The 26,702-nt window shown below is 49.1% G+C and overlaps 1 protein-coding gene across 1 annotated transcript in view; it reads left to right on the top strand.

The window, feature by feature from the left end:
* The window catches only part of EMILIN2 (elastin microfibril interfacer 2), a 51,054-nt gene extending 26,522 nt beyond the window's left edge, over positions 1 to 24,532 (top strand). Inside the window, exons 3-8 of the mRNA XM_006938804.5 lie at positions 2 to 177; positions 4,743 to 6,671; positions 19,224 to 19,637; positions 20,230 to 20,262; positions 20,821 to 20,949; positions 23,538 to 24,532. Of these exons, the coding sequence (XP_006938866.4) occupies positions 2 to 177; positions 4,743 to 6,671; positions 19,224 to 19,637; positions 20,230 to 20,262; positions 20,821 to 20,949; positions 23,538 to 23,875 (3,019 nt within the window). The 3' untranslated portion in view covers positions 23,876 to 24,532. The remainder of the gene's footprint in view (position 1; positions 178 to 4,742; positions 6,672 to 19,223; positions 19,638 to 20,229; positions 20,263 to 20,820; positions 20,950 to 23,537) is intronic.
* The last annotated feature ends 2,170 nt before the right edge of the window (positions 24,533 to 26,702 follow it).

Genomic DNA, 26,702 nt, shown 5'->3' with positions numbered 1-26,702 from the left:
GGTATCGTGTGAACTTCAGACCCAGATACGTCACCAAGTACAAGACGGTGACTCAGTTGGAATGGAGGTGCTGCCCTGGCTTTAGAGGGGGAGACTGCCAGGAAGGTCCCAGGGACCCTGTGAAGACTCCCCGCCCCACACCCGCTCGGCCTCGAAACAGCGTGAAGAAAGCCACAGGTAACTTCTTTGTGCTTCCCTGTGCATGGCCACCGCTGATCTTTCCAGTGCTTCTGCAGACCGTAGGATTTATGATTTAGAATGTGGAGCTCTCCAGGGTCTTCCAGTAACACGCATGTATGCCTACAGTAGACACATGTGGCATACAAATTTATTTGCAGAAGCAGTAGCAATCAGAATACAGTTTTGTTTTGATTTGTTTTGTGTGGCAAGTAAATTGCTTTGTTAGGGCTGGTTTGTGAAAGCAAAGGATTTGGCAATCAGCGTAGGGGAGGCTGATGGTTTCAGACTGGGGTAGTGTGGGCACAGATGCGAAGAGATTCATATGTAGCAATGCTTTGTTTTTACTGTTTGTCTACAAGCTCCCATAGATCTGAATTTGAAGAAACTAATTGTTGTTTTAAAAATAGGTGAATCAGGGGTGCTTGGGTGGTTCAGTCAGTTGAGTGTCAACTTCAGCTCAGGTCACGATCCCGTGGTTCATGGGTTCGAGCCCCACGTCTGGCTCTGTGCTGACAGTATAGAGTCTGGAGCCTGCTTCAGATTCTGTGTCTCCCTCTCTCTCTCTGCCCCTCCCATGCTCACATTCTGTCTCTGTCTCTGTCTCTCTCTCAAAAATAAATAAACATTAAAAAAAAATAGGTGTATCAGAATCATCCTCATTCTGTCTGGGGTGAGAGATTTGCATGGGTAAGCCCCAAGTTCGATGTATCCAGTGAAGTTGTTCTTAAATTTGTTTGTGAACTTTTTTGGAAGTAGCACAAATTCAGTGAATAACTAAGAAAGCAATGATAATTTTCACCTTTGCTTTTAATTGTAACATCAAGAGAATGACTTTTATGGCTAAAAATTTTCTGTCCTTTTATTCTATGTCACTTTATCTTTCCTCTTTTTTAAGTTGAGTGAGAATAAATGTAACCTAGATTTTCTTACCAATTTGATGTTTAAGTTGTCTTGAAATGATTATGTTTTCCCATGAAGTATTGTCAATTTTGAAACTTGTAGTGTTTCCCCATGTTGTTTGTAAAATAGATTTTAAAATAATTTCTATGACAAAAGTAATATATATCAATTATAGAATCTTCATAAAGTCTAGGGGAATATCTAGTTACACATAATCTCACTGCTAACATTTTGTTATCACACATTACTCTCCTTCCTATATCCGCTTGTACATGTCGTTAAGGAAAATTCACTTATTCATCCCACACATGTTTATTGAGCTTCTTTATCTGGCAGGCTCTATACTAGACACTTGGGAAAAGTGAAAAACAAGGCAGTCCCTGAACTCATGAAAGGCAAACATCAGACATGTAATTGCAATACGTCCTGATAGGTACTATGATGGGCTCACATGAAGGGGATCTGTTGGGTCGTAATAGGTTACTTTTGTTTTATTTTTATTTTATACAAGTTTAAACCCGTAAGAGTTGAATAGCTTTAAAAGGACTATTAGGAAAGCAGTGACCTCCCTTTCTCCCCCACTTTCCCTTCCCAGGGGTAATTACCTTAAACTCTTTAGATGGTCTTTTGGAATTTACCTCCATATCTATTTTTCAAGTTTATTTATTTTATTTTATCTTGAGAGAGAGAGAGAACGCATGTGTGTGCGTACCATGCGTGTATGAGTGGGGGAGAGGCAGAGAGAGGGAGAGAATCCCAAGCAGGCTAGCACAGAGCCTGCGGCAGGGCTTGAACTCATGAACTATGAGATCATGACCTCAGCCAAAATCAAGAGTCAGATGTTTAACCTACTGAGCCATCCAGGCTCCCCAACCTCCCTATCTATTGACTTCTCATTATGGAAGGTGAAATTATGACTCCTTTTCATCTGCTTTCCAGCACATGGTTCCTATACCCTCATCCTTTCCATACCGTTTATACCAGGTTTTTAATTTACTTAATACTTCTTATTTACGTTGTGGTAACTAGGTAGATAATGTGTACAGCTGAGCTATGTAGTATGCTATGAATCTGTTGGCTTTCCTATGTAGCTTTTTGGTTTTTTTAGAGTTAGTGATTGTTTCATATTTTTCTTTGCTTGTTTTTTTTTTTTTTTTTTTTTTTTTTTTTAATGTCTTTGTTCCTATTTTAACCCGAACTGTCCTCAGGGTGATTATTTAGATGTCCTCTCATTATGTTCAGACACATCAGTTTCACCTTCCTGGAACTGGTCATCCTCTTTCCTTGTTCACAGCTGCCAGCCTGTGATCTTACTTGTTTCCCTCCCACCGATTCCCTGTTTCCTATACTCTTTGATTGTTCTCAATGTACTCCCTTGTTTTGGTAGAGCACATTCTCCAGTAGTTTTATGAGAAGATTTTATGGGATGTACACTTCCTAATATTTTATAGTCTGAAAATATTTTTATTCTACTTTAGAGTTCTAGATTGGAAATAATTTTCCTTTGGAATTTTGAAAGCATCACTCCCTTTTCTTCTAGCTTCCAATGCAGCTGTTAAAATGCCCAAAACCATTCTGATTCCTAATTTTTATATGTGACGTGGTTCTGTTTTTTGTTTTGTTTTGCCATTTTAGTGGGATTTCAGAAGGCAATGAAAGGAAATGCTTATCTTTAATCCACTATCATTGTAAAGAACATACAATTTTAGAACTAATTTTTACATTTAATCTATAATGAACAACCATTCATTAAATAGTTTGCAATATCACTTAATGGCTTTGAGAGTGTGATTATTTGAACACAGCCCCCTACTGTTGGTCACTTAGGTTGTTGGTAGTTTTTTATAGATAGTATTTGAATAAACATTTTTTTCTGTTACTATTTTGGATTTATCTCTGATTATTTACTTGAATAAACTTCTAGAAGTGTAATTGTTGGGGCAAAGGGATTCTGAGATTTTGATACTTACTGCCAAGTTATCCTTCCAAAAAGTTGTAGCAATTTCCACAGTCACCAGGAATATGTAGAAGAAGCATTTCCTCATGTGCTGTTCTTCCCTCTTCTCCTGCCCTTTGCTTTTATTTTCTTTGCTCAGAAAGGCATTTCATTTGTAAGTGATTCAACAACTTGTTTTTTCCTCCTGGTGTCTTGAGGTAGAATACATGTTTCAGTGTGGAAAATAAGGTGTTCTTTATAGTTCTCTGCTTGAGAGTTTGGCCATCTGACTTCCAGTCTTGATTTTACCACAAAGCTGATTTTCATGAATAATAGCTGTTGTTATGGTTGTGTGCAAAGGTTTAGGGGAGGAAAAAACAACGTTAAAGTCAAATATCTACAACATTCTACATTTACTTCTAGCGCTTGTTCAGTGTACCTTAATGCATTTTATTTCATTGCAATCTCTATGTTATGTTTGATTTTTTCCCATCCTTTATGATAGTCTCTGTATCATCTCAAGGCTTGTCGATGTTAGCCCCTTTCTAGTATTCCTTGCATCCTACTGTGAGTTCAGGGGTGTGGTTTGCTTTCAGGTTCCTACTGCCTCACGTTTCAATAATTTTGTTTTTGGTTAGTTCATCTATCTCTGTATCTATCACTTTATTTTCACTTTAGGACTCATCACAGTCATCCTTATTAACTTTATTTTTTATTTCTTTTGGACTATTTCCTTGGAAGTATATTTCTCAGAGTAGGATTATCAAAAAGTCAATGTTTATATTCTTTGGTTTAGTGAATCTTAGTATATATGACCACATGGCTTTATTGTTAGGAGGTGACAGTAGAGTCACTGCTTTATCCCTCTTTAGCTTTTAGTTTCCCCAACTGCATAACAGTGCTAAACAATGTCTATGAGACTTTGTTAACATAGCGATGCTAACAAAAGTAAAATAACATTTAGGAGTTGCTTGGAGGATAATTGACTGCTTGATATGATATCATATCACCCAACAGCTAATGGGTGGATATCACTAAAGTGGCTTCTTGTGGTTTTACAGTATGTAGTCAACCATTGGGGTGTGGCTGCAGCTCACTAATGTGAGAATGATGTGTTCATATGACAAAGTAGATTAACAATATTTCCCTTTAGGGGCGTGTGGGTGGCTCAGTTGGTTGAATACCCTGATTTGGACTCAGGTAATGATCCCACAGTTTGTGAGATCGAGTCCCGTGTTGGGGTCTGCACTGATAGTTTGGGACCTGCTTGGGATTCTTTGTCTGTCTGTCTGTCTGTCTGTCTCTCTCTCTCTCTGTCTCTCTCTCTCTCTCTCTCAAAAATAAATAAATAAACTTAAAAAAAATTTCCCTTTAGAGTGAAAGAGACCAATGACTACCTACTATGTACCATGTACTACGTATTCTCTCAACAACCCTGAAGGGGAAGATAGTACCTCAGCTTCATAGATGAAGGGATTATTGTTCACAGAAGTTAATTAACTTGCTCCAGGGCAGACAGTAAACAACAGAGCCAGAATGCAAAGGGAGGCCTATTTGACTCAAAGGCCGTAGTCTTTTTCTCTCTACCACAATAATTGCCTATGGTGAGAGGGGATCTATAAGTGAAGGTTTAAGTGCATTCCTTAAGCACCCTGTTTATTGTCTTTGCAGAAAATGGGAAAAGGTAGAACTTGTTAAGTCATGTCCAACTCTTTCTTTGTAACAGATAATGAACCAAGCCAAGTCTCAGAGCCCAAGAAGATTTTGCCACCAACTCGTGCCACAGAACCAAGTCAAGTCATAGATCCAAAAGAGGGGGCGCAAGAACTTCAGGAAAAAAAAATCCAGGTGCTTGAGGAGAAGGTTCTCCGACTCACAAGAACAGTTCTTGATCTCCAGTCATCCATTGCTGGAGTGAACGAAAACCTCAAACATGCCGTTCAGGATGATGCGAGCAAAATGCTGGCCTCATGGCTCAGTAATCTGCATCCCCAGCCAGTGCCTGACAGTGCCATTGGTGGAGACACAGAAACTGTCCAGCTTCCTGATGTCCTCAACAATAAGGAATCTGGCATGAAGGACATCAAATCCGAATTGGCCGAGGTCAAGGATGCTCTGAAGACCAAGAGTGACAAGCTGGAAGAGCTGGATGGGAAAGTGAAGGGGTATGAAGGACAGCTCAAACAGCTCCAGGAGGCTGCCCAGGGCCCTACGGTGACCATGACGACCAATGAACTCTACCAAGCCTATGTTGATAGTAAGATTGATGCCCTGAGAGAGGAGCTCATGGAAGGAATGGACAGAAAGCTGGCCGACCTGAAGAACTCATGCGAGTACAAGCTGATTGGTCTCCAGCAGCAGTGTGATGATTATGGGAGCAGCTACCTGGGAGTGATTGAGCTAATAGGAGAGAAGGAAACAAACCTGAGAAAAGAAATAAACGATCTTCGAGACCGGGTACAAGATCCTTCAGCTCGGTCCAACTGCTGTAATAGTGAAAAGAATGGTGACTTTGGGCCACAGATCAAGATGTTAGACCAGAAAATTGAAAGGGTTGCTGAAGCCACCAGAATGCTGAATGCACGCCTGGACAATGAATTTGACCGCCTTGTAGTTCCAGAGCCAGATGTGGACTTTGATGCACGATGGAATGAACTAGATGCGAGGATCAATGTGACAGAAAGGAATGCAGAAGAACATTGCTTCTACATTGAAGAAACCCTTCGGGGGACCATTAATGGTGAGGTAGATGACTTGAAGCAACTTCTTGATCAGAAAATCCAGTCTCTGGAAGAGCGCCTGGGGAGTGTTCTCCTGGAGGTGGCCAATAGCACTGATGCAGAACTCATCCCCCCAGCCTCAGCCCTGCCAGGTGTGTCAGGGGCTGGGAGCAAACAGGTCATGATAGAGTTAAACCACCTGAAGAGCAAAGTTCAAGTTGTTGAGGATATTTGCCTGCAGAACTTTCAGGGAGAGCCTCATGGGATAGAAGATACTTTGCCAAACGGAGAAGAACACATAGCGGGTGATAGTTTGAACCTTTTGAAATCTCTGAATGACACAATGCATAGGAAGTTTCAAGAAACCGAACGTAGCATCCAGAAACTTCAACAGGATTTTAGTTTTCTTTATTCTCAACTAAACCACACAGAAGACGATGTGAATCATCTCCAGAAGGAGCTAAGCAGTTGTAGAGACGGTAAAAATGCTGCAGTGGGGGGGTTCTCTAAGGGGGGTGAGAAGGAAAGGACGGTGGAGCCCCTCCCGTCTCCCCAGGACCCCATGGCTCATTGCTGCAGCCACCTGGAGGAGAGGTGGCAGCGGCTGCAGAGCCAGGTCCTCTCTGAACTGGACACTTGTAAGGAGAACACACATGGGGTCCAGAGGGACGTGTCCGTGGTTGAGAGCAGGGTGTCTCATATGGAGAAAGCCTGCAGCAAGCTGGACTCCATCTCCGGAAGTCTTCAGAGGATCAAGGAGGGGCTCAACAAGCATGTCAACAGCCTCTGGAGTTGTGTCAGGCAGATGAATGGGACACTCCGGTCACATTCCAGAGACATATCTGGCCTGAAGAATTCAGTCCAGCAGTTCTATAGCCATGTTTTCCAGATTTCTACTGACTTGCAAGACCTGATCAAATTTCAGCCATCAGCAAGTAAGTTGCCCGTTACTATCCCATTTCTTGTATTTGTTCGCAGCATGCATTATGCTAGATTTTGGATGGTCTGTGGAGTTCACTACATCAGTGCTACCCAAAGTGTGGTTCGTAGATTGGTGCCAGTTTGTGAATCACTGGTGCTGAGTGGCAACGAGATAAAAACCAACATCGAGAGTTAGTATTTAGAAACTTTTATTTAAAACAATTTGACATCACTGCAGGATTCAGGCACACCATCTGTGCATTTTACAAAAGTTATCAGTCCACAACAAATTGAAAATGAAACTGCTCCTTTGCCACAGAGGAAGAGGGCAAGATGTGGATCTATATATACTGTCATGTTGGGGAGCTTAGAGTTGGGGTCAGATTTTTGGCCTAACAACTTGAAGCACTGGCTACTTAGGGAGACTCCCATTTGCTTATCTGTTCACTTCTCTATAAGCAGTGCTTTTTGTTTGCTGGTGTCATTATAATCTTTGTCATCATTATCTTTGGGCCACCTCCTGTCTCCTGAAATCTAAGGTCTAGATGATGGCAGATAGAATACGGTCAGATTCCTTTCCAAAGACCATGGACAAAAAGCATTTTAGGGGCAGTAACTGTTTAAAGCCGTTTGGTGCTTACAACAAGGAAGCATATCAGTTGTGTTTAGGCAAAGCTTGCTGCACACTAGACACGGAGCAAATGATTGTTGAATGAATGAATGAGTGGTTCCTTAATAACATGAAACAATATATTCAACAAAGTTAATTTCCTTGTTCCTTGAGCGTTTAGCACATCATCCATGAGGGACATAGCTTCTCTTATACCTGGATTCTTTCATGTAGGTGGCCTCAATAATGAGACAGCCTTTTCTAATTGGAAGCAGGGAGGGAAAGTGTGAGTTCACACTTATTGAGCACTTTCTGGGGACCAGCACTGGGCTAGTTCCCTCAGGCCATGTCATAGAGCCCCACAACAACCTCTGCTTTCCCAAGGGGAAGTGTACCCAGGGGCACACATCTAGGGAGTGGCAGGGCCAGAACGAGAACCCTGGGTGGGCTGCATCCAAGAATTGTCTTCCAGTCCAGCACACATCTCCTTCGTGTGTCCGAGAGTTGAATGCAGACTTACGGGTTCCAAAAGGACTTGTTGAGGGCCAGTTGTATGCCCAGAAGGACCCTACTTCCTGACCTGCCCTCTCCCTGTTTCCTCCTCTCTTCCCCTTTGGGCTTTTATCACCTTTTCCACCTTGCTCAGCTCCAGGTGACAAAGACCCCCAACACTGAGCTGAGATGTCATGGCCTGGAGTGAGCCTATAGGGTTTTATGTCCAAGCTGAGTCATAAAACCCAAGGAGTGGAGGGCTGAAACATGAGGGGCAGTTGAGCACGGGCCTGGCTAGGGAGAGTCATGGTCAGGTCCCCGGGAAGCTGGAGGATCTGAAGTAGTCAGGTGGGAAAATGCTTTGGGTATTCTCAGAGAAAAGGAGTTTGTAGATAGGGAGGTACCCAGGCCAGCCAGGACCAGGAAGCTGGCCTCCACCCCAGTGCTGGGCCCACTACACCACACTGTTCATAAGCCTCCCCTCCTCCCAGGCCCACACAGCTCCTGTATCTCTGGAATGTTGAGTAAAGGTCACAACACTGTGTGTGTTCATAGAATGATTGTCCCTTGTGGTGACAGTGCTGTCTGGACTGTGTTTTATAATAACAGATTGAATCAGATATTTCCAGTTGATTTGCAACTCCCAGGCAGTATGGGAAGCTGTGTTAACTCTTTCACACTTTGCTGAAGTAGGAGTTGGAGGTGAATGTCTTTAAAGAGAATGTAGCTTCTAAAAGATTATCCTTTTGGAATGAATTCATTGCTGTGAATGAGAATGTGTGGCCTTTCAAGAATTCCATTGATTGAAAAGAGCCAAAAATAAACCAGCAGAGCCTTCTCTGTCCTTATACAGTGTCAAGGTCTAGGAGATCTGCAGCCTGAGAAGCAGAGGTCTAGGGGGGAATCTGGAGTTAAGGTCACAGTGAAAGCCATACATTGACCAGTTAAAAGTCAACAGAGCATTTACTGAGCACCTGCTGTGTGCAAGGCTCTGTGAGAAGCATGGAGATGAGTAGCATGATCCCTAACCTCAAGGCATTTTCAATCACAGTGGTAAAGAGACACAGGTCTGCAGAAGGAATGAATGCAATAGTATGTAAATGTCCAGCGAGTGGTGTAGGGGTTTGTTCTTTCCGTTCATAAGGTCTTACTGAGCCCCTATTATGTGGTAGTTAATGAGCTATGTGTGTGGATTATGTGGATGACAATGCATGTGACAATAACAGTCTGGGGACAAACAAGCTGACAAAGGGATGGTCATGGGCATGGGGTGTGCACAGGCATACTGGGTGTGTGGAGAAGCGCTTATGGCCACTGTGGAAGTCAGGGAGGGCTCCTTGGAGGAGAGAGCCCCTGAGCTAAGCCTTCGGGGTTGAGGAAATTGAGAGTTCAGAGGCTGGAGGAGTGAAGAGCGAGGTGGAGTGAGAAGAGAAACTTCTGGAAGGAGGTGTTACTGGAGCTAATAATTGAGGGTTGTGTATGGGCCCAGAAAAGCAGGAGGGTTGGTATGAAGGGGCCGTTATCTATTGTCATGTAACAACCTGCCCCAAATCTTGGTGGCTTAAAACAACAAAGATGTATTATTTTCCACTATTCTGTGCATCAGGAGCTCATCAGGGCTTGGCTCAGCTTGGCGTGGTGGTTCTTTTGCTCCATTTGGCATCAGCCTGAGTCACTCAGCTGTAATCAGCTGGCAGTTGGGCCTGGCCGGGCTGGAAGGTCAGGAAGGCTTTCGTCACATGTCTGGCCCCTCAGGCCTCCTCCATGCGGCCATTCTCTGTCTTTTTCTCTCTCCATGTGGCTGACTTGGGCTTCTTCACAGCATGGTGGTCTCAGGTTAGTCAGACTTACTACATGGTGACTGGCTCATAAAGGAAACTGGAAACCGCTAGCCCCTTCCAGGCTGGGCGCTGAGCTGCCGTGGCATTCCTTCTGCCACATTTTCTTGGTCAAAGCAAGTCAGCTCTGGAAGGGGGATATGGTTTCTATGTGTTGGGAGGAAAGGAATATTAATGACAGTTATTATATCTCCCTTGGTGAAAAAAGGCCCAGGGAAGAGGATGCATAACGTAGGTTTGGACCAGTGACCAGATTGATGGCCCGGGGCTGCAAACTCCGGTGTGTCTCCTCAGTGCACCACCCTGTTCTCAGATGCTGTTCTTTTCTTTGGAAACATCCCTAAGGGGGCCTGAATTATCCAGGAGACAGCTAGTGTGGGAGCAGAAGGGGCTTCAGCTGATGCTCAAGTAGATCCCTTGAGTATTTTGTCTCCCTCCCATTATTGAAAATGTTCTTCCCTGGGTTTTAAAAGGGACTCTTGAAACTATTTGCAAATGTTGGCTTTTTTTTTTTTTTTTTTTTTTTGGATAAAAAGTCCATGGCTTTCATCTAGGTCTCAGAGAGGTGCCTAATGTCCAAAAGGTGAAGAACCTTCACTCACCTTCTCACCTTCAGCTCAGTAAAGTGGGTGTGATGCCCGTCTCCCAGCCCCCCTCCATCCCACCCATTCATTCCTATGCTTTCAACTGAGCCGTGTGCTAGTGCTGCAGTGCCGGCCCTCGTGAATGTCACTCTAGCGGGACGACAGACAAGGCACAGCCAAGCTAAATGCTGATCGGATTTCGGCTAGTGATCAGTTTGCGAGGAAAGACACAACAGAGCAAGTTCATGGAGAACAGGAGACAGTGGTATATTTTAGGTGAGTGGTCAGGGAGGGTTGCTCAGTGGAGGTGACTTCATTGCAGGGCTTTGCAGAGACCTGTGGGAAGTGGTCCAAGCAGTGGGAACAGCATGTTCAAAGTCCCTGAGGCAGTAATGAGTTTGTCCTGTTTGAAAAACGCATAATGTATATGAACAAGGGGAGGGTGGGAAGTCCTGGGCATTGAAGTCAGGAAGGAACCAGGTCATGTAGGATTTTATAGGCTATGGTAAAGGATTTGAATTTTAAGTATGATGAGAAACAATCAGACGATTTTAATTTTTTTTTAATGTTTATTTTTGAGAGAGAGAGAGAGACACAGAGTGCAAGCGGGGGAGGGGCAGAGAGAGAGGGAGACACAGAATCTGAAACTGGCTAGAGCTGTCAGCACAGAGCTGGAGGCAGGGCTTGAACTCAAGAGCCTCAGGATTATGACCTGAGCCGAAGTTGGTCGCTTAACTGACTGAGCCACCCAGGCACCCCCCCCCCCCCGCCCCTTTTTTTCCAATGTTGATCAGAGGATTTTGAGCCAGGAAGTGCTTATTATTTCTCAGCTTTGCCATCCTAGTTACTTCCATGCTTTCTCTGGGACTTTGGGCAAGTTATTTATCTACCTAATTACCTCACTTTCTGCATCTGTTACTTGGAAATAATAATGACGCTGATCTCAAAAAGTTTGTTTAAAGAGGATTAATACTCATAAAGAGTGGAGTATTGAATAGTGCCTGGCCCCTCGTATTTATTCAATCAGTATTACCTATTATTTTAATCCTCTGACCCCTATAATGTTTAATCTGCTCATGGCTGCACTTTTCTCCCTTTTTCTTCCTACAAACCCCCAGGCATCCAGCCTCAAAGGAGTCAGAGCAGCCTGTCCACACAGCAGACATGGAAGGAGACCCCTGGGTGTCCGGCTCCTGGCTGCTCTGTGGAATGCTCTAGATAGCCAGTGGGGGGTTTCTCATTTTCCCTTTCTTTTTCTTTAAATTGGGGGGCAGGTAGAAAGTGTAAAAAGCCTAGAAATCTCCTCTCCCTGGCATTCAGGATTCACATTCAAATGCTTTTGTTGACAAGAGGCTCAGCACTGGGGTACCTGGGCAGTTGAGTCAGTTAAGCGTCCAGCTTTGGCTCAGGTCATGATCTCACGGTTCGTGAGTTCGAGCAATACACCAAGCTCTCTGCTGTCAGGACAGAGCCTGCTTCAGATCCTCTGTCCCCCTTTCTCTGCCCCTCTCCCACTCACACTCACTCTCTCTCTCTAAAAAATAAACATTAAAAAAAAAAAAAGAGCTCAGCACTTGGGCATAAGTTAGGTTCCAAATGACAAGGTGGTTCTTAAGTCCTTTGTCCTTCTGTCTGATGTGGCCATAACGGTTTGGCTGTCTGCCTGGGCACGCTCACTCCCATTGTCAGGCGTGGGTGGGGCACTGTGCTTCTGGCCAGCACCCCCTCCATTTCCCTTGGTCAGCATCTTGTGGGGCAGGAGTTCCTCTGTGGCGGGCAGCTCCAGGGTCTGCTCCCTGCATGAGTGAAAGGTGTCTTTTCCTGCCTGAGCCTGAGGACTGCCCTGGCCTGTAATGAGCGTTGTCAGCAAGGCTGTGGCTGGCTGCCCTCTCTGACAGCCGGCACATCCCAGCCTTCTTGTGTGACACAGACGCTGAGCCCTGGCTGGACTCCAGCATTTCTGCTTACAGTAGGAGAGGGGACTTCCTGGTGTTGAAACACCTGGGGCTCCCGCTGGGTGGAGATGATGGGCAGAGGAATATTTCTGTGCATCAGGGAAGCTCTCTTTCCCTACGTCACTGTTCCAAGAAGGGACATGCCTGCCTAGATGCCATGATGTTGTTTCAACAGACTCTAGTGACAGGAGTATCACTTCCTTTTTCAAATACGCCCCCCCCCCCTTCTGCTCAAGTCTGAGGGCTGTTTCTCTTATAACTTGAATTATACTAAGCACAACATTTCATTTAGTGTTGTTAGAGATTTAGGAATCCCATCTTTATCAAGTTGCTTAATTCAAGCTATGCTACAAAAATGAAAAAGCATGGATTTTCTAAATATTTAACCATAAAACCTGGCCAGGGGAAGAGTGGCCAGATGCCACAGTCATGCCCTCAACTTGAAATCGGCTGGGTTTGGGCCAGTTTAGGTCCAAGATGGCATGATGGACCAAGTCAGGGTTTTAGAAATATCTAACGCCTAAAATAAACTGCATATACTCAGACCATCCTGACCCTTGCAATGTGCTCCCTTACACCCTGCGGGCATCTGGGGTTCGTAATGCCCTTTGGTGGGGGTAAGTTGTGGCTGCCTTTCTGCATCCTAACGATTGAATTTAGAACCATGGTATTCTCAGGGCTGAGGTGTCCCACAGCTGCATGCAAAAATCCTCTGGGAGCTTTAGAAAAATAAGAACTCCTGGGCTCACTCAGGAGATTCCTGCTCAACAGGGATGAGGTGAGACCCAGGAACTTGCAATTAAATTTGTTATTAAAACAAAACAACCCCCCCCAGCTCTGGTCCCAGAAGAAGGAAGGCCACCTCAAAGGCAGCAGGATATAACCACCCAGGGAGAACTGTGCCCAAAAGAAGGGGAGAAACAAGGAGGAAAGAAGAGGAGAGAGAAGGAAAGCCATGACTTGGACACCGCACCAGCAACAAACGTGGACAGCGTGTGTGCTAGTTCACCTGGGGACTCTGTTGTAGTTGCTGAGACATGCTCTAGTCTTGAGTATGCAGCTTTGCGGTAGGTCTTAAAACCTGGGAGTGTAGACCCTGTGCGGTTCCGCAGAAATTTTAGAATCAGGTTGTGAAATTCTACAACAAAAAAATTCCCAAGCGATGCTGAGGCTCAGCTAGGTGAGAACCCCTGCCCACCCAACCCTGAGATTCTGTGATTGCAGATTCCTTCCCACTTCAGATGTATTTGTACAGCTGTCTGTATCTCCGTGTTCTCTAGGTTGTACTTTTCAGAAATGCAGAGTCGTTTTCGCTGTTTAGCCCGATTCCGGGGCTGCTCACGTGGTCACGTGGGGACTCATTGTCCCGTGGTGTAAGCAACACAGCCCTCCTCATAGGCGCTGAGGCCTTCTTTCCTTCCAGCCCAAACCACAACAGCTTCCGGGTCACCATTTGCTCCGAGTAGAATCATTCCCGCGAAGACCTGGTTTCCCTTCAGGTGTCGTCAGAACAAGTCCGGTTTTCCGTAGGTTGACTCCTCAGCCCAGAGCACACCTGTGGCCCTCCACGGCCTTCCCCCTCCCCTCCGCCGCCCTTGCCCTTGCACCTCAGTCTTTCTGCGGGGAGCAGGAGCAGCCGCTTCCTCCAGGCAGCCCCATTCTCATGGGCGCGCAGTGTGACGGTCTACCGGCTTTGCCGGACGCATGTCGGCGTTTGGAAGGATTTTTGTAGAAATCCCGTCTTGATGGCCTCCGGGAAGGAGGTCGCGTTGTTGCCGGCTGTGGCCTGCAGGTGCACCCCGGCTTCCCGGGAGATCGGATGCCCCCTCAGCCGGACTTGGCGCCTGCGCCGTGTGTCCCCGTTAGGGATGAGCACCCGCGCCCTCGCTCTGTCTCGCTGGCACCCAGTTCTGCCTGGTTGACGAGAGGGCGCCGTGGAGCTGCCCGTTTAATGGACGGGGCGGATGAGGTAGGAGGGGTCAGTGGCTTTTGCACGGCCGGGGTCCCGGACCCAGCCTCTGACACCAGGGGTCACCGTCTGTCCCCCCCGCGTCTGGCAGTGTAACAAGACCCCACCACGCTGCCAGGCACACCTAAGGGCCCTCATGCTTGCAGTTTACTTTCTCGTGGCCGCCGGCCTCCCTTCAGGCCTCCCTGACAGGAGGCAGAGACAGCCTGTCAGGGGAGCCAGACACACGTTCTTAGCAGCTCGAGGATTAGGGCGGATTTTCTTCGGCAGGTCTTTGTTGCAGTGAAGTCGAAATTGGCTTTTAGTAAGATGGACTCTAGAGGAGAAGCAGCGGCCTTCCCTCCCCGGGTCCCTCTCCGTCTTCGGGGAGAAGGCTGTGGCCCTGCCTGAGGCCACACGGGCGCATCAGGGCTGGAGCCTGGGGCAGGTTCCCGGACCCGAGGCAGCACCCGTGGGGCCGCGCCGTCCCTTCCTGCGTGAGCCTCACGCCTTAACCACAAGGGCAGCAACTCTGGGCTCTCCGGGAGAGAGATGGTTCAAATGGTCATTCTCTGAATTGGAAACACATGTTGAGTTCAGAAAGCCATCCGCTGCCAGGAGTGATCTTTCCAGAATGAGCAAAATGCTGTCCAGTCTGTGTTACAGCTTTGTAACAAATGCGTGTACATTGGAAACACCTGGCATGAGATGGGGGAGCAGGAGCTGGGGGAAATGACTGCACCCAGGGCAGCATTGCCGTGAGGTGACAGGTTGTCTGGGAGCAGTCAGTTGCCCCCAGCCAGGCATGGGTGTGCTCGCCCTGGAGATGGGGGGTGGGGGGCGGGGATATTTGGCCCAAGGGAAATATTCGTTCATTCTTTTCCTTCTGCCTTCCAGTGCGTGTGATAAACCTGAGTGTTGAGGGAGTGATGGACATAAAAGAGCCTTCACCATCTCTGTGTACCAGCATTACCCTATTTGGCCCCAGAATGACAATGATTTTTTGGCAGAATTAGGATTTTAAGGTAATGGCTGGTAAGGTGTGGCCCATGATGCCTGCCCTCCTTCCAGCCTTCATTCATTCACCACACCCTTAAATGTCGGCAATGTCGTGTACCAGGCCCTATGCCAAACCCTGGGGACAAAAGATCATTAAAATGTGTCCTCAACTGCTCATCATCCAGCATGACAGGAACAATAGTTAAAAATTGAAAGAGCCCTCCGAGGCTCAAAGGGCCTCAAGGTTCAGAGGCAGGATTATTGAAGCTCTATTGGGCTAATCCACGATGGCTTCCCTGAGTGGGTGGTCTCTGAACCGGGACTGAAGTGAGGGTGCTGGAAGAGGCTGTTTTAGGCAGCGTAAACACTGAAAGCAAAGGTGTGTGGCCAGGGAAGCTCAGAGGAGGGCTGGGCACCAGTGAGGACACTGAGGGTGCAGGAGGAGGTGGAGCAGGTGGCGGGGACTCAGGATGTCAGGGGAGATTTGATTGGATTTTATAAGCATTGGAAGACGATTGCAGATTTTTGAGGAGAGAGGGAGGGAGGGAGGGAGAGTGAATGAGTATGACAGCGCCTGGGTGGGGGGGGGGGTCCGGGAGAACAGCGGTGGCTTTCAGAGGAAGAGCGGTGGTTTGGAGGGTGTGGTAGGAACAGGTAAGAAAATAAGGATCAGTGTGAGGGGCTTGTACTTGGCCGACTGCAGTCCATTGAGGACGGAGGGGACGTGTTTACTTTTAAATTTTGGATGGAGACCCATACACTTGGACTAAAGGGCAGGAGCCGTGGGGGGCAAGGAAAGAGGCCTGAGGGAGTGGATGGGGCAGCCCCCAGAGGGAAGACAGGCCGGCTGGGAGGAAGGGCTCTGAGCCAGGGGCTCCCTGTGAGGAGGAGGAAGGGAGGACCCACCCAGAGTGCAGGCAGCTCAGGGAGGGTCTTCTGCAAGTACGTTTTTTGTTTTTTGAATTCATGAGCTCCCTTCTGGAGTTCTCTTGTTGCTCCAATCTGGACTGTTTATTCTCTGGACTTGCTAAAGGACTTCAATTTGAAACTTCTTTCACTACCATCCTAGAAATTTCTTGAACCTCTCTCCTGTCTAGAACTTTTTTTTTTTAATGTTTCTTTTTTGTATGGTTTACTTGTTTCAGTGGAGTATGTTTTCTAAGCTTTTTAAGAAAAGGAGCCTGAGGGGTGCCTGGGTGGTTCAGTCAGTTAAGCATCTGACTCTTGGTTTTGGCTCAGGTCATGATCTAGCGGTTTGTGAGTTAGAGCTCCATATCGGGCTCTGTGCTGTCAGCACAGAGCCTGCTTGGGATTCTCTCCCTCCCTCTCTCTCTGCCCCTGCTTACTTTCACTCTCTCAAAATAAGTAGACTTAAAAGGTGGGGGGGGGGGGCTGATCGTTTGTTTTTGTTTTTTTTAATATTGCATGTCTGAAAATACCTATTCTTGAATCATAATTGACATTTTGGTTGGGTATAGAATTCGAGGTTCACAATTTCTCCCTCAAAATTTGAAGACCTTGTTCTTTTGTCTTCTAGTTTCTAGTACTGTTGTTGACAAACCTGATGATGCCTTTTGGATTTGAAGTCACACTTTAATTTTTTTTCCCTGAAAGCTCGTAGGATCTCCCCTTTTCCTCAGTGCTTGGACTAGATCTTGGTTTAGGTCTTTTATTCAATAGTTTTGCTGAAATAAAACGGTGTGTATGTGTGAGAATTTGATAATTCTTGCCTTACCACCTCATCATCCTATGTCCCAGTTTTTCTGATTTTTTTTTCAGGAAAGATTTCTTATTGTTTCCTTCCTGATGTCCATCATTTTGTCTTGTCCTACCTTTTTTTTTTTTTTTTTTAGGTTCTTTCTTTCTCATTTTCTCCTTCCTTCCTCTCTGTCCCTGTCTCCATCCCTTTCTTTCTTTGAGACAGTGCAAGTGGGGGAGAGAGAGAGAGAGAGAGAGCAAGAGAGAGAATCCCAAGCAGGCTCTGCACTCAGGGCTTAAACCCCCAAAGCTGTGAGGTCATGACCTGAGCTGAAACGAAGAGTTGACCGATTAACTGATTGAGCCATCCAGGTGCCCCAACTCTTTCATTGTATTTGCTTATTTTTGGTAAGAATATTTTTTTTTAATTTTTTTTTCAACGTTTTTTATTTATTTTTGGGACAGAGAGAGACAGAGCATGAATGGGGGAGGGGCAGAGAGAGAGGGAGACACAGAATCGGAAGCAGGCTCCAGGCTCCGAGCCATCAGCCCAGAGCCTGATACGGGGCTCGAACTCACAGACCGTGAGATCGTGACCTGGCTGAAGTCGGACGCTTAACCGACTGCGCCACCCAGGCGCCCCTGGTAAGAATATTTTTATCAGCAAAGGCTCATCCTTATTCTGATTATGTCTTTTTAAAAAATGTTTTGAGAGAGAACATGTGGGCACACATGTGAATGGGGGAGGGGAAGAAAGGGAGACAGAGGATCCAAAGCAGGTTCTGCACTGACAGCAGAGAGCCCGATGCTCAACTGAGACACACGGGTGCCTCTGATTATGCCTTTCTTATACCAATGTATTCTTGCATCTTGGACTGTCTTCTGTTTGAGGGTTTTACCTCTTTATTTTCTTGCATTGTGTGTTTCCTCAGAGTTCCTTTTCATTGGTACGTTGGTTGGCTTGTTTTGGTCTTTCTTATCAGAGGTTTTCTGTACATCAAGTGATCTTGACTATGGTTCACATTTAAAGGTGAGGCACTAAGATTTTATGCTGGTGGGTTTCTTACAGGGTCATTTTGAAGATTCTCCCTATCCCCAACCTAAGCTATAAATAAGTAGGTGTCCTGGGTGTGAGCAGGAAAAGGGGGCTAGGAGCTTCTTGATTCAATGTGTAGACTTCACGTTTCCATGTTCTCATACTCCTGTCCTCCACTGTGGCTGGTGTCCACATGTCTTTAGTCCACCTGCCTCAGTTTCTGTCTAACCCAGCCCTTCTCAGTGGTGGTTCTGAAGAGAATTACGGCCTGATGCTATTCCACGGAACCACATGAATTCTCTTCTCTGCATCTAGGTGTTAGCTCTGTATTATCTTTGGGACGACTGAGGAAGTGGTGAATCATTCTCAGTAGGGCTGAAGTCTCTCATGGAGCACTGGTCAGGAAAGGCTGTTTGAGAAATAGCCTCCCTTGGGGGCCAGAGGTGGGTGAGCAACCTGGCTCTGTGGCGGAAGGGGAGGGGAACATGTGTTTGATTATTGTAGTTACCTTAGCGAGTTTCAAAACTAGACAGTGGGTCAAAATGCAATCACTGATTTTGCCTGGACATTAATTGTATAGCTTTGGAACCTGGGCACACTGCAGGTACCACACAGACTGAAGAGTTGGGTGGGCCCTCAGGAAGCCTTCGTGGAAGGCTGGTTCCAGGAATGTATTCATAGGAGGAAGGGGCAGCCGCTTCCTGGCTGTGTCACAGTGCCCTCCCCTGAGGGCAGGGAAATGTGAATCAGAAACTTCCTCCCGTGGAAATCCCCTTAGTTGGTGATAAGGCCGTGGCAAGAGGCGCTGGGTGTTTCTGTGCCTGCTGCTTAGGTGGCTTAAGCGCCCTAACACCAGCTGGGGTCACTGTGGCATCTGCTGCTCTCGGCAGGGTCCCAGCTTGTGAAGCCACCCACAGTGACCCCAACACTAGCTGGTTTGGGAGAACATTTGTTGGTTGGGCTCAGCAGGTCCCTTTCAGTAATCTGTGATATATCCAGGGTATCATCATGTGGTGAAATCAGAAGTTTTGGTGCTGGGGCCAAGAATGGTGCTGTTTTGGAGAGCATGACTACTGTGTAGAAAGGAAGGCTGAAAATCTCCCCCCCACTCCACCCCTGTGCAGGGGGTCCCCATGGCTCTTCTTATCGGCTCCTGGGTGACCCAAGGTCAGCTTGACCTGTGGCCCCCTTCTGAAGCCGTGAGGCATGCTGCCCCCACACTGTGGTGGCTGCTCTGTGCTGGCCCAAGGCAGTGCCCGTGACTCTTGATGCTTTGGGGACAGCCACCAAGCCCACATCTTCACAGGGGGCCCAGCCCATCGAGTCTCACAGAGGCGCCTGTGGCTGAGCAGTCAAGTCTGAGGTTTTTAATCCTGCATATTTCTCTCCATTTTCCAAATGCCCAGCGGAGGAGCCCTCAGAAGCACCGCAGCCCCCACCGCGAGGGAAGGCCCCACAGGTGCCTGGAAGGCCCTCCCACCCAGGGCCAGTGGAGGCCCCCACGGAGGCCTCTCATCCCAAGCCAACCCCTCTGCCGAGGCCAAGTGCTCCCCCGCTTCCTGAGGAGCCTGGAAAACGTCTGCCCACAGGCCAGCAGCCTGTCCTACCCAAGAGACCCCTGCAGCCACTGCCCCCACCAGCATGGCCACGCTGGACGGGGCTGCCCTTCCTGCCTGGCTCCACTGGGGTCATTATGGAGACTGGAGAGGCCGGGCCTCCAGGGAGGATGGGCGTGTCAGGGCGGGGCCTGCCCCAAGGAGTGGATGGCCAGACGGGGCAGGGACCCATCCCCAGCGCCGAGGGCTTTGCGGGAGCACCAGGTAAGGGCCCTGCGGCTGGACACCTCCAAGTGGCGGGGGTGACACTAGATGGAGGGGCAGCCTGAGCCTTAGGGGGTCTGCTGCAGGGTCTTTCCGGGTGCGAGTTCCAAAATCCTCGAAGCACCACGGCTGCCAGGCAGGGTCAATGCTGGGAACACAAGGAGACACCTTTGCCCTCAGCCGTTCTCTTCCTTTGGTCCTGCTCAGCCACCCCAAGCTGCAGAGATCACAGGGCTCCCCCCACAAACATGCCTTTCCCAGGAGGATACGCATTAGGGATGTTTATACTCCTTGGGGCTGTGCATTTGCCTGTCCATCCATGCTTCCACCCCCTCCCGTGCATCCATCAAACACTCATCCAGCCTCACTCTCTTCTCGGATCCCCCCAGCCAGCTTGCCCTGACGGACCTTCTCTGCTCTGTGAGAGGGGGCTAGTGAGGAAGCAGGCACAGTCGGGGTACAGCTGTGCCCGTTTCTGGGAAGGCAGCTTGGGAGGGGCGCTCTTGCTCTAGGTCTAAAGGAGAACAGTGGGAGGAGCCGGGAGAAACAGAGGGGCTCCTGTTTGATGTCCCACTCCCATTTTGTTTTTCAGGATACCCCAGCTCACCTCCTGTGGCCTCCCCAGGTACGTCTGCTGGAAGACCTTGGTGGGAGGCTGGTTCTCCTCGGTGGCCTCTGCCCCTCCCGTGTGTGTCCGGCCTCCTCCCTCTGAGCTATTAGCGTGGGTGGAGGCCCGGCCCAGCTCTTTTGTGCCCACCAGCCGAGGGACAGACCTCTGCTGACGGGACTCAGGCCCCCGCCAAGATTTGCTCCTCAGAGAGGGTCTGAGTCACGCCTGAGACTAGGGTTTTTCCCTCACACATCTTCCCAGCCCATGGAGTTGGCGGTGAGGCTCACTGGCTGGGTCTCTGCCTGGTGTGGCTGTGCCTAGCTTCCTGTTCCCCACTCCCTGCCTGCCACGAGCCCCCGACACACACACACAGTGTCACATGGTCTCACATGTCCACTCCCAGACAGTGCTTGTCCTGCTGCTCACCGTCCCCACCCCCGAACCAACAAGGACCGGCCTGGCCCTGTGTCCCACAGTGCTTTGCCACCTTAAGGCCAAACAGCACCGTGAGGCTGCCTCTCCAGACTGGTGCAACCTGACCCCTGTGAATACTTCATGTCCTCTCTGCTCCAGGGACTCCAGCGCCTTCTCTGGTGTCTTTCTCTGCGGGGCTCACCCAGAAGCCTTTCCCCAGCGATGGGGGTGTCGTCCTCTTTAACAAAGTGCTGGTAAATGATGGGGACGTGTACAACCCTGACACTGGTGAGTTCTGAGGCCGTGCACGGTCTCCACATGCCAGCGGGCCCCCTGTCCTGTGTGCGGGGTGGGGACGCCACACCCGAGGTGCCTGAGCAGCTGTGGGTGCCTGAGGGACCAGTTGGCCCCTGTTGCCCCTCCCCTGATTTGTGGAGTTTTAGGTGAAGAAGTTTGCAGCTGCCAGGCTGCGGGGTGGGTGGGTGAATGTGCAGTGACCTTTTCTAGTCATGAGAGCAGCATACCAGTCCTTGGCACTGTTGTTAGGCTCTGCCCACCACTGATTGCACCCTGGCCCCTCCCCGCTGTCCTCCAAGCCCCGGGGAGATCTTCTTCCTAAGCATCTATTGTCCCAACACCCCGGGACAGGATGGGGGAGAGCCCACCCCTGCCCTGCCTCCTTCAGTGGCTTGTGGCTCATTAACAGAGCCAAAAAGGGTGACAGCACTCCTTCCGGAAGGGACCGGACCCGGTTATGGGGTCTCCTGCTCTGGAATAGAACTGCTTTAGCTGTGGGCCTGGGTCCTGCCTGCAGCATCTGTCTTGTCGCCCAGATTATCAATACGACAACGGAGGTCACCCTGGGTTCCTGGCTTCCTCCTTCCTGCCACACCTGTGCCTGGGCTTCTGTCCATCTTTGTCCCTGGGGACTGAAGTGAGAGCCTTCCTTCCTGAAAGGCCAGACATGGGCATCTTTTCTCCTCTATAAGGGGAAGGCGTGTCAGGGCCCCACTTCCTGGAGGGAAGCACAGCTCCAGGTGTGGCTGGGGCAGGGTAAAGCAGGACCCAGGGGCTTGTGCCGAGGGCCCAGTCACCTTTCCTGAGTAGCTTACAAAGCTGGGGAGGCCCATCTCTGATCACATCAAGCGCCAGCGTGCTGCGGTGCCCACAGAAGTCCTCTCTGAGGAAATGCACAGGCGTGAGGGCAGGAGGAGGTCAGGAAGGTTACAAGGAGGCGGATGTAACAGAGTTCCTTGGCAGGCAGAGATTATAGGCCTCACTCTTGTGTTTGTCCTGCCCGGCCGTCTTGCCATCTAGCTAAATCCCACTGTTCCTAGGACAAGGCTTAGGTTTTAGTGAGCATAAAAGCTACCTACGGAACTTGGGAAAGGAACTCGGGGTCCTCCAGGCCAACTGGAGTCAAGCTCAGGACTCTACTGTTCTCCAGGCTGGGGTGTGGGAAGAGCCTTTGCTTTCAGAGACTTTCACTTTCTCCACAAGCTCAGGTTCCCCCTGGGGCCCTCACCCCATGATGCCTGGGTGGTGGGGACAGCTTGTCCACCCTGACGGGTCAGGTGACGTTTGCAAGCAGAGATGGTGACTGACATTTCTTTCACATTCTGGGTGACCCCGAGTGAGGCCTCCCCACAGGCAGTCTCTAAGCGGCATAGGAGGCCGTGCATTCTGGTGCCTCAGGAAGACGTGTGGAGCTTTATATTACTTGTCATTAAAAGCTGGGGAAGGGAGCAGCAGGGCCTGGCAGTTTCTGACCATTTTTCAGGGCAGTCCACGAGATTCCTTCTCGGCTCCTGGGCCCTCCATTCTGTCACTTTTGGCCTGTGGTCGGGGTCCGTGCCTAGCCCTCCCCACAGCCTATGGGAAGTGGCTGCTCCCACCAACATTTGGTGTAGGCTCCGACCCTTGTGGCTTTGGGGCATCTACAGTTGCTGCTTTGCAAATGGGTCTATCTACCAACCCATGTCCCCTTCCTCATGCCATCCCCCTCCCTCCAACCACCACCTCCCCTGCTTCCCCATGCTCAGAACCTGTGGGCCACTGGCTCAGTGAATGCCTGCTTATTTTTGGCCACAAATGGATGCCACCTGTATACTGATCCCGTGCAGGGGGACTGGCTCTTCCAAGTGAGGAGGGCTGGCTGTGGCCTCTCTCTGGGTTAGTGACAAACTTTATGGGTTCTTTTTGCTCTTGCCTCCTCAGGAGGCAACTCAGGCATTTTGTGGATGTTGTGCCCAGCACACAGGTTGTGAGGCTTATTCTAAGTTGGCCCTGGGGTGCTCTCAATGATGCAGGAAACTCCCAAAATGCAACCAGGATCTGGGCAGCTGCTGCTTCCCCACTAAACCTTGGGTGAGGTAGGAGCGGACGCTGCGTCTTCATACCTGCGCCATGCACATAGCACTGCTGAAGCTGGTGTGTGCCCCATCACCAGGAATGTTAAAGCAGCTGAACTCTCTTCCAGCAAGGGTGGGTGGTCCTCTCCGTGCTCACCGCATGACAGCATGGGGAAGGTTATTCTGACGGCTGCTCCGGGCGTAGGTGAGAGTTCTAGTCATCAGAGCACATCCTGGGGGTTTTGCAAGATTTGTCCTCTCCTGGATGTTCCAAGCAGAAGACGGGGGGTGTCACAGTGAGGACTGGGCCAGCTAAGGAGTCTGTCACTGGGTGGGTGGAGGGCAGGTGCAAGTACGTCCCCTCAGGGCAACCTATCTTCTAGAGGTTGGGTGACCACCTCTCCCCGTTGGGTCTCCTGGGACAGTCCTGGACAGAGATGGTTAGTTCCCCAAATCTGGGTTAACCGATAACCTGTCACAAAGGTCCTGTGATGGTGTGACAAGTGCCTGCCTTCATCCTCCCAGGGATCTTCACGGCTCCATACGATGGGCGCTACCTGATCACAGCCACCCTCACTCCTGAGAGGGACGCGTACGTGGAAGCTGTCCTGTCGGTCTCCAATGCCAGTGTGGCCCAGCTGCATACAGCCGGCTACAAGAGGGAATTCCTGGAATACCACCGGCCCCAGGGGGCTCTACACACTTGTGGGGGCCCAGGGGCGTTCCACCTCATCGTGCACTTGAAGGCAGGAGATGGCGTCAACATCGTGGTGACTGGGGGCCGCTTGGCTCACACGGACTTTGATGAAATGTACTCCACATTTAGTGGGGTTTTCTTATATCCTTTCCTTTCTCACCTCTAGGGTGCCTGGGGAAAGGGAAGAAGAAAGATAGTTGTGAGAACTTGGAAGCTTTAATATATGCAGTTTATTATGTATGTAACTGGAGCACTGGTCTAGTTTTCTGCAGACGCCCCAACACCTCCCCCAAGATACAGACCTTACCTGGCTGCTGAGGCCACACACCCGAGAGTTCCCAGGCAGGTGGTGAGGACACATGTGCCTGATGGGGCCACCACCTTCTGTCATTCCGACTGGACACCTGAGGAGCTGGGGCCTCCCCTGCGGCTTTGCTCACAGAGCCTGTGCCGGGCCCGTTGGGTGCTAACCGCAGAGCTTAATCTGCTGCCCAGGACCACATCTTGCTGATGGAGAAGAGCTGCTGGGCTGCAGGGCTGAGAGGCGGCGGGCCGGCAAAGTGGTTCCTGTGGACGCAGTCTGCATTTACGCTGCCTGCAGGAGAGAAGTTCAGATGCACTGAAGTGCCGAGGTGGCACGTGCCACCCCAGAGACCTCAGGTCTCCAGGGTGGGCTGTCCCAGGGCTGGTTGGCACCGCTCACTTGGGCCCATGCCCAGCTGTGAAGGAAGGCACAGGGGGCTTGTGCAGCTCGTGGGGCTCCTTGAATGACATGTACATTTGAAGTGCAAAGACAGGGAGTGTCAATAAAGATGAAAAACCACTTCAGGTTACTCCAGTCTGGTGCCTTATGGACTGAGAGTTGCTGAAAAGCAAACTGCAGAAAGGTAATTTTTTTACGCTTGTAGAAAGTAAGCTTGACTAAATCTCAGCCATATCACTGTTACCCCTCACTATCCAAGCTATATACTTGGGGGTTGATTTTTGCTTGTAAAGACAAACCAGATGTGCTTAGAGGTCAAGGCCCCCCTGTGATCTCTGCAGCTAAACAGGGGCTCCTCTAGGGGATGCTTAAAATTCACATCTAATCAGCAGCTGGCCGACCCAATGAGATCGCTCACTGCACGCCTTAGCTCACAGCAGATGCGGCTTTACAGACTTGCGGGTTCCCCGGCAACAACAGGCCCAACATAAAACTGATCACACACTGAAAGCTGAGATCATCGGAGAAAAGCAGGCATCTTCCCATGGAGAGCACATTCTGTTCCAGGGAAGCCCAGGCACATTGCTCCTTTATCTGCAGCTACAGAAACCCCTAGGACACAAGACTCTTAGCTTTAGGTGGTCTCTGCTCATCAGGCTGGTAAAATCTTTTGGCCAATCAAGTGCCCCTGGGAGAGGCAAGTCGCTTAGAGTCCCAGGGAAAGTTGTAGATCACAGAAACAAGTTTCCTGGGCCTGAAATCAAGCCACTGGATACTTTTTTTTTTAATTTATTTTTTAATGTTTATTGTATATTTTTGAGCGAGACAGGGCATGAGTGGGGGAAGGGCAGAGAGGGAGACAGAATCCAAAGCAGGCTCCAGGCTCTGAGCTGTCAGCAGAGCCTGATGCAGGGCTCAAACTCATGAACTGTGAGATCATGAGCTGAGCCAAAGTCAGACGCTTACCCGATTCAGCCACCCAGGATACTCTCATATGCTGTAAAAATTCTGTGAGTTTCTAGGCCTGCTTGCAAATGAGATGATAGGGTGGCCCCTGGACACTTCAGAAAGGAGCCTTCTTCCTCATCCCCTTCCCCCAGGTAAGCAGAAGTGACCCAAGAATTTCAGGTTTGTGGTTTTAGGACTTTAAAATCTGGATCTCTCTATCCAGGAGTTGGGGGGAGGGGCACTCTCCTTCCCTGTTTCTACAGCTGGGGAATTGGCTAATGGTGGCTGTATCACCGGCCGACCTAGACATGACTCATGGAAAAAAACCCAATGCAGTGGAGCATTTCAGGAAAACCCAGCTGGCACGTGCACATACTTTAGCCCTCTCTCCCTCACACCTCCCTGTAAAGACCTTAGAGCCAAAGGGGACAAATGCTCAGCAGCTGGAAAGACAGGCCAGACAGAAGGGAGACAGGGACCATTCTTTCTACTCCGTAGATGGTTGTCTAGAGCACCAAAAACTTGGTCCTCTTCTCTCAGTGCAGACTGACTCATTTACCAAAAAAGGTACATTTCAGCTCTCTGTATCCAAAATAGGCAAGATAAATGAAGTCTAATGACAGCAGGTCCTGCATTTAGTTCAAGTTAAAATAAATGAAAACTCAGAAGTTTCTTCTCAGAACACAGCATCTTTCAAAAAGGAAAAGGCCGTCCTCTGTACTGAGGGAAACCGCAAGGCTGGCCAAGCTCAGGACCCTGGGAGCTCTGGAGCAGTCCCTTCCAGGAGCTGACAGGCTTTAAGCTAGGAACCATGCCCAAGATGCAATCAGGTACCAGAAAATGACTTCTCAAAGGTGCTGTTGCTGAGGAAAAGGTCAGGGCACTTAAACAGAGACAGGACTGGGACCCACCCCGCCCCCCCCAACATTAACAAATGGCCTCATTTAAATGATTAACCACAAATAAAGAGTGCAAATCAACACCCACTGCATTTGAAATTATTTCCATGGTAGCGCATTGATTCAGCTTTCTCAGTGACCCGATCATCTTTCGAGTGGTCTCACGAGTGATCTGCGGTTTGAAAGAAGGGTTTGCAATCAGGGAGACAGACCCAATCCATGCTTGCAAATCTAAAACATGGCATCGTACATATCCATGTCCACTTTCTAAACAAGTTCCTTTCCCCCCCTACACTGTCCTATCCTCAAGGGAGGGAAAAAGGCTGCACTCTTCAGGGCTGCAGGAAGAAGCCCATGCTTCTCTGCTCCCAGGCACTAGAAGCCGGTTCCTTACAGTCACTCTCCCTCTGAGCGCTTCCTTTCTATTCCCTAAGTACATCCCC

This window comes from Felis catus, chromosome D3 (assembly GCF_018350175.1).
Source record: "Felis catus isolate Fca126 chromosome D3, F.catus_Fca126_mat1.0, whole genome shotgun sequence".
In the NCBI taxonomy this organism is placed as follows: Eukaryota; Metazoa; Chordata; class Mammalia; order Carnivora; family Felidae; genus Felis; species Felis catus.
This window is presented reverse-complemented; position numbering and strand designations above follow the sequence as displayed.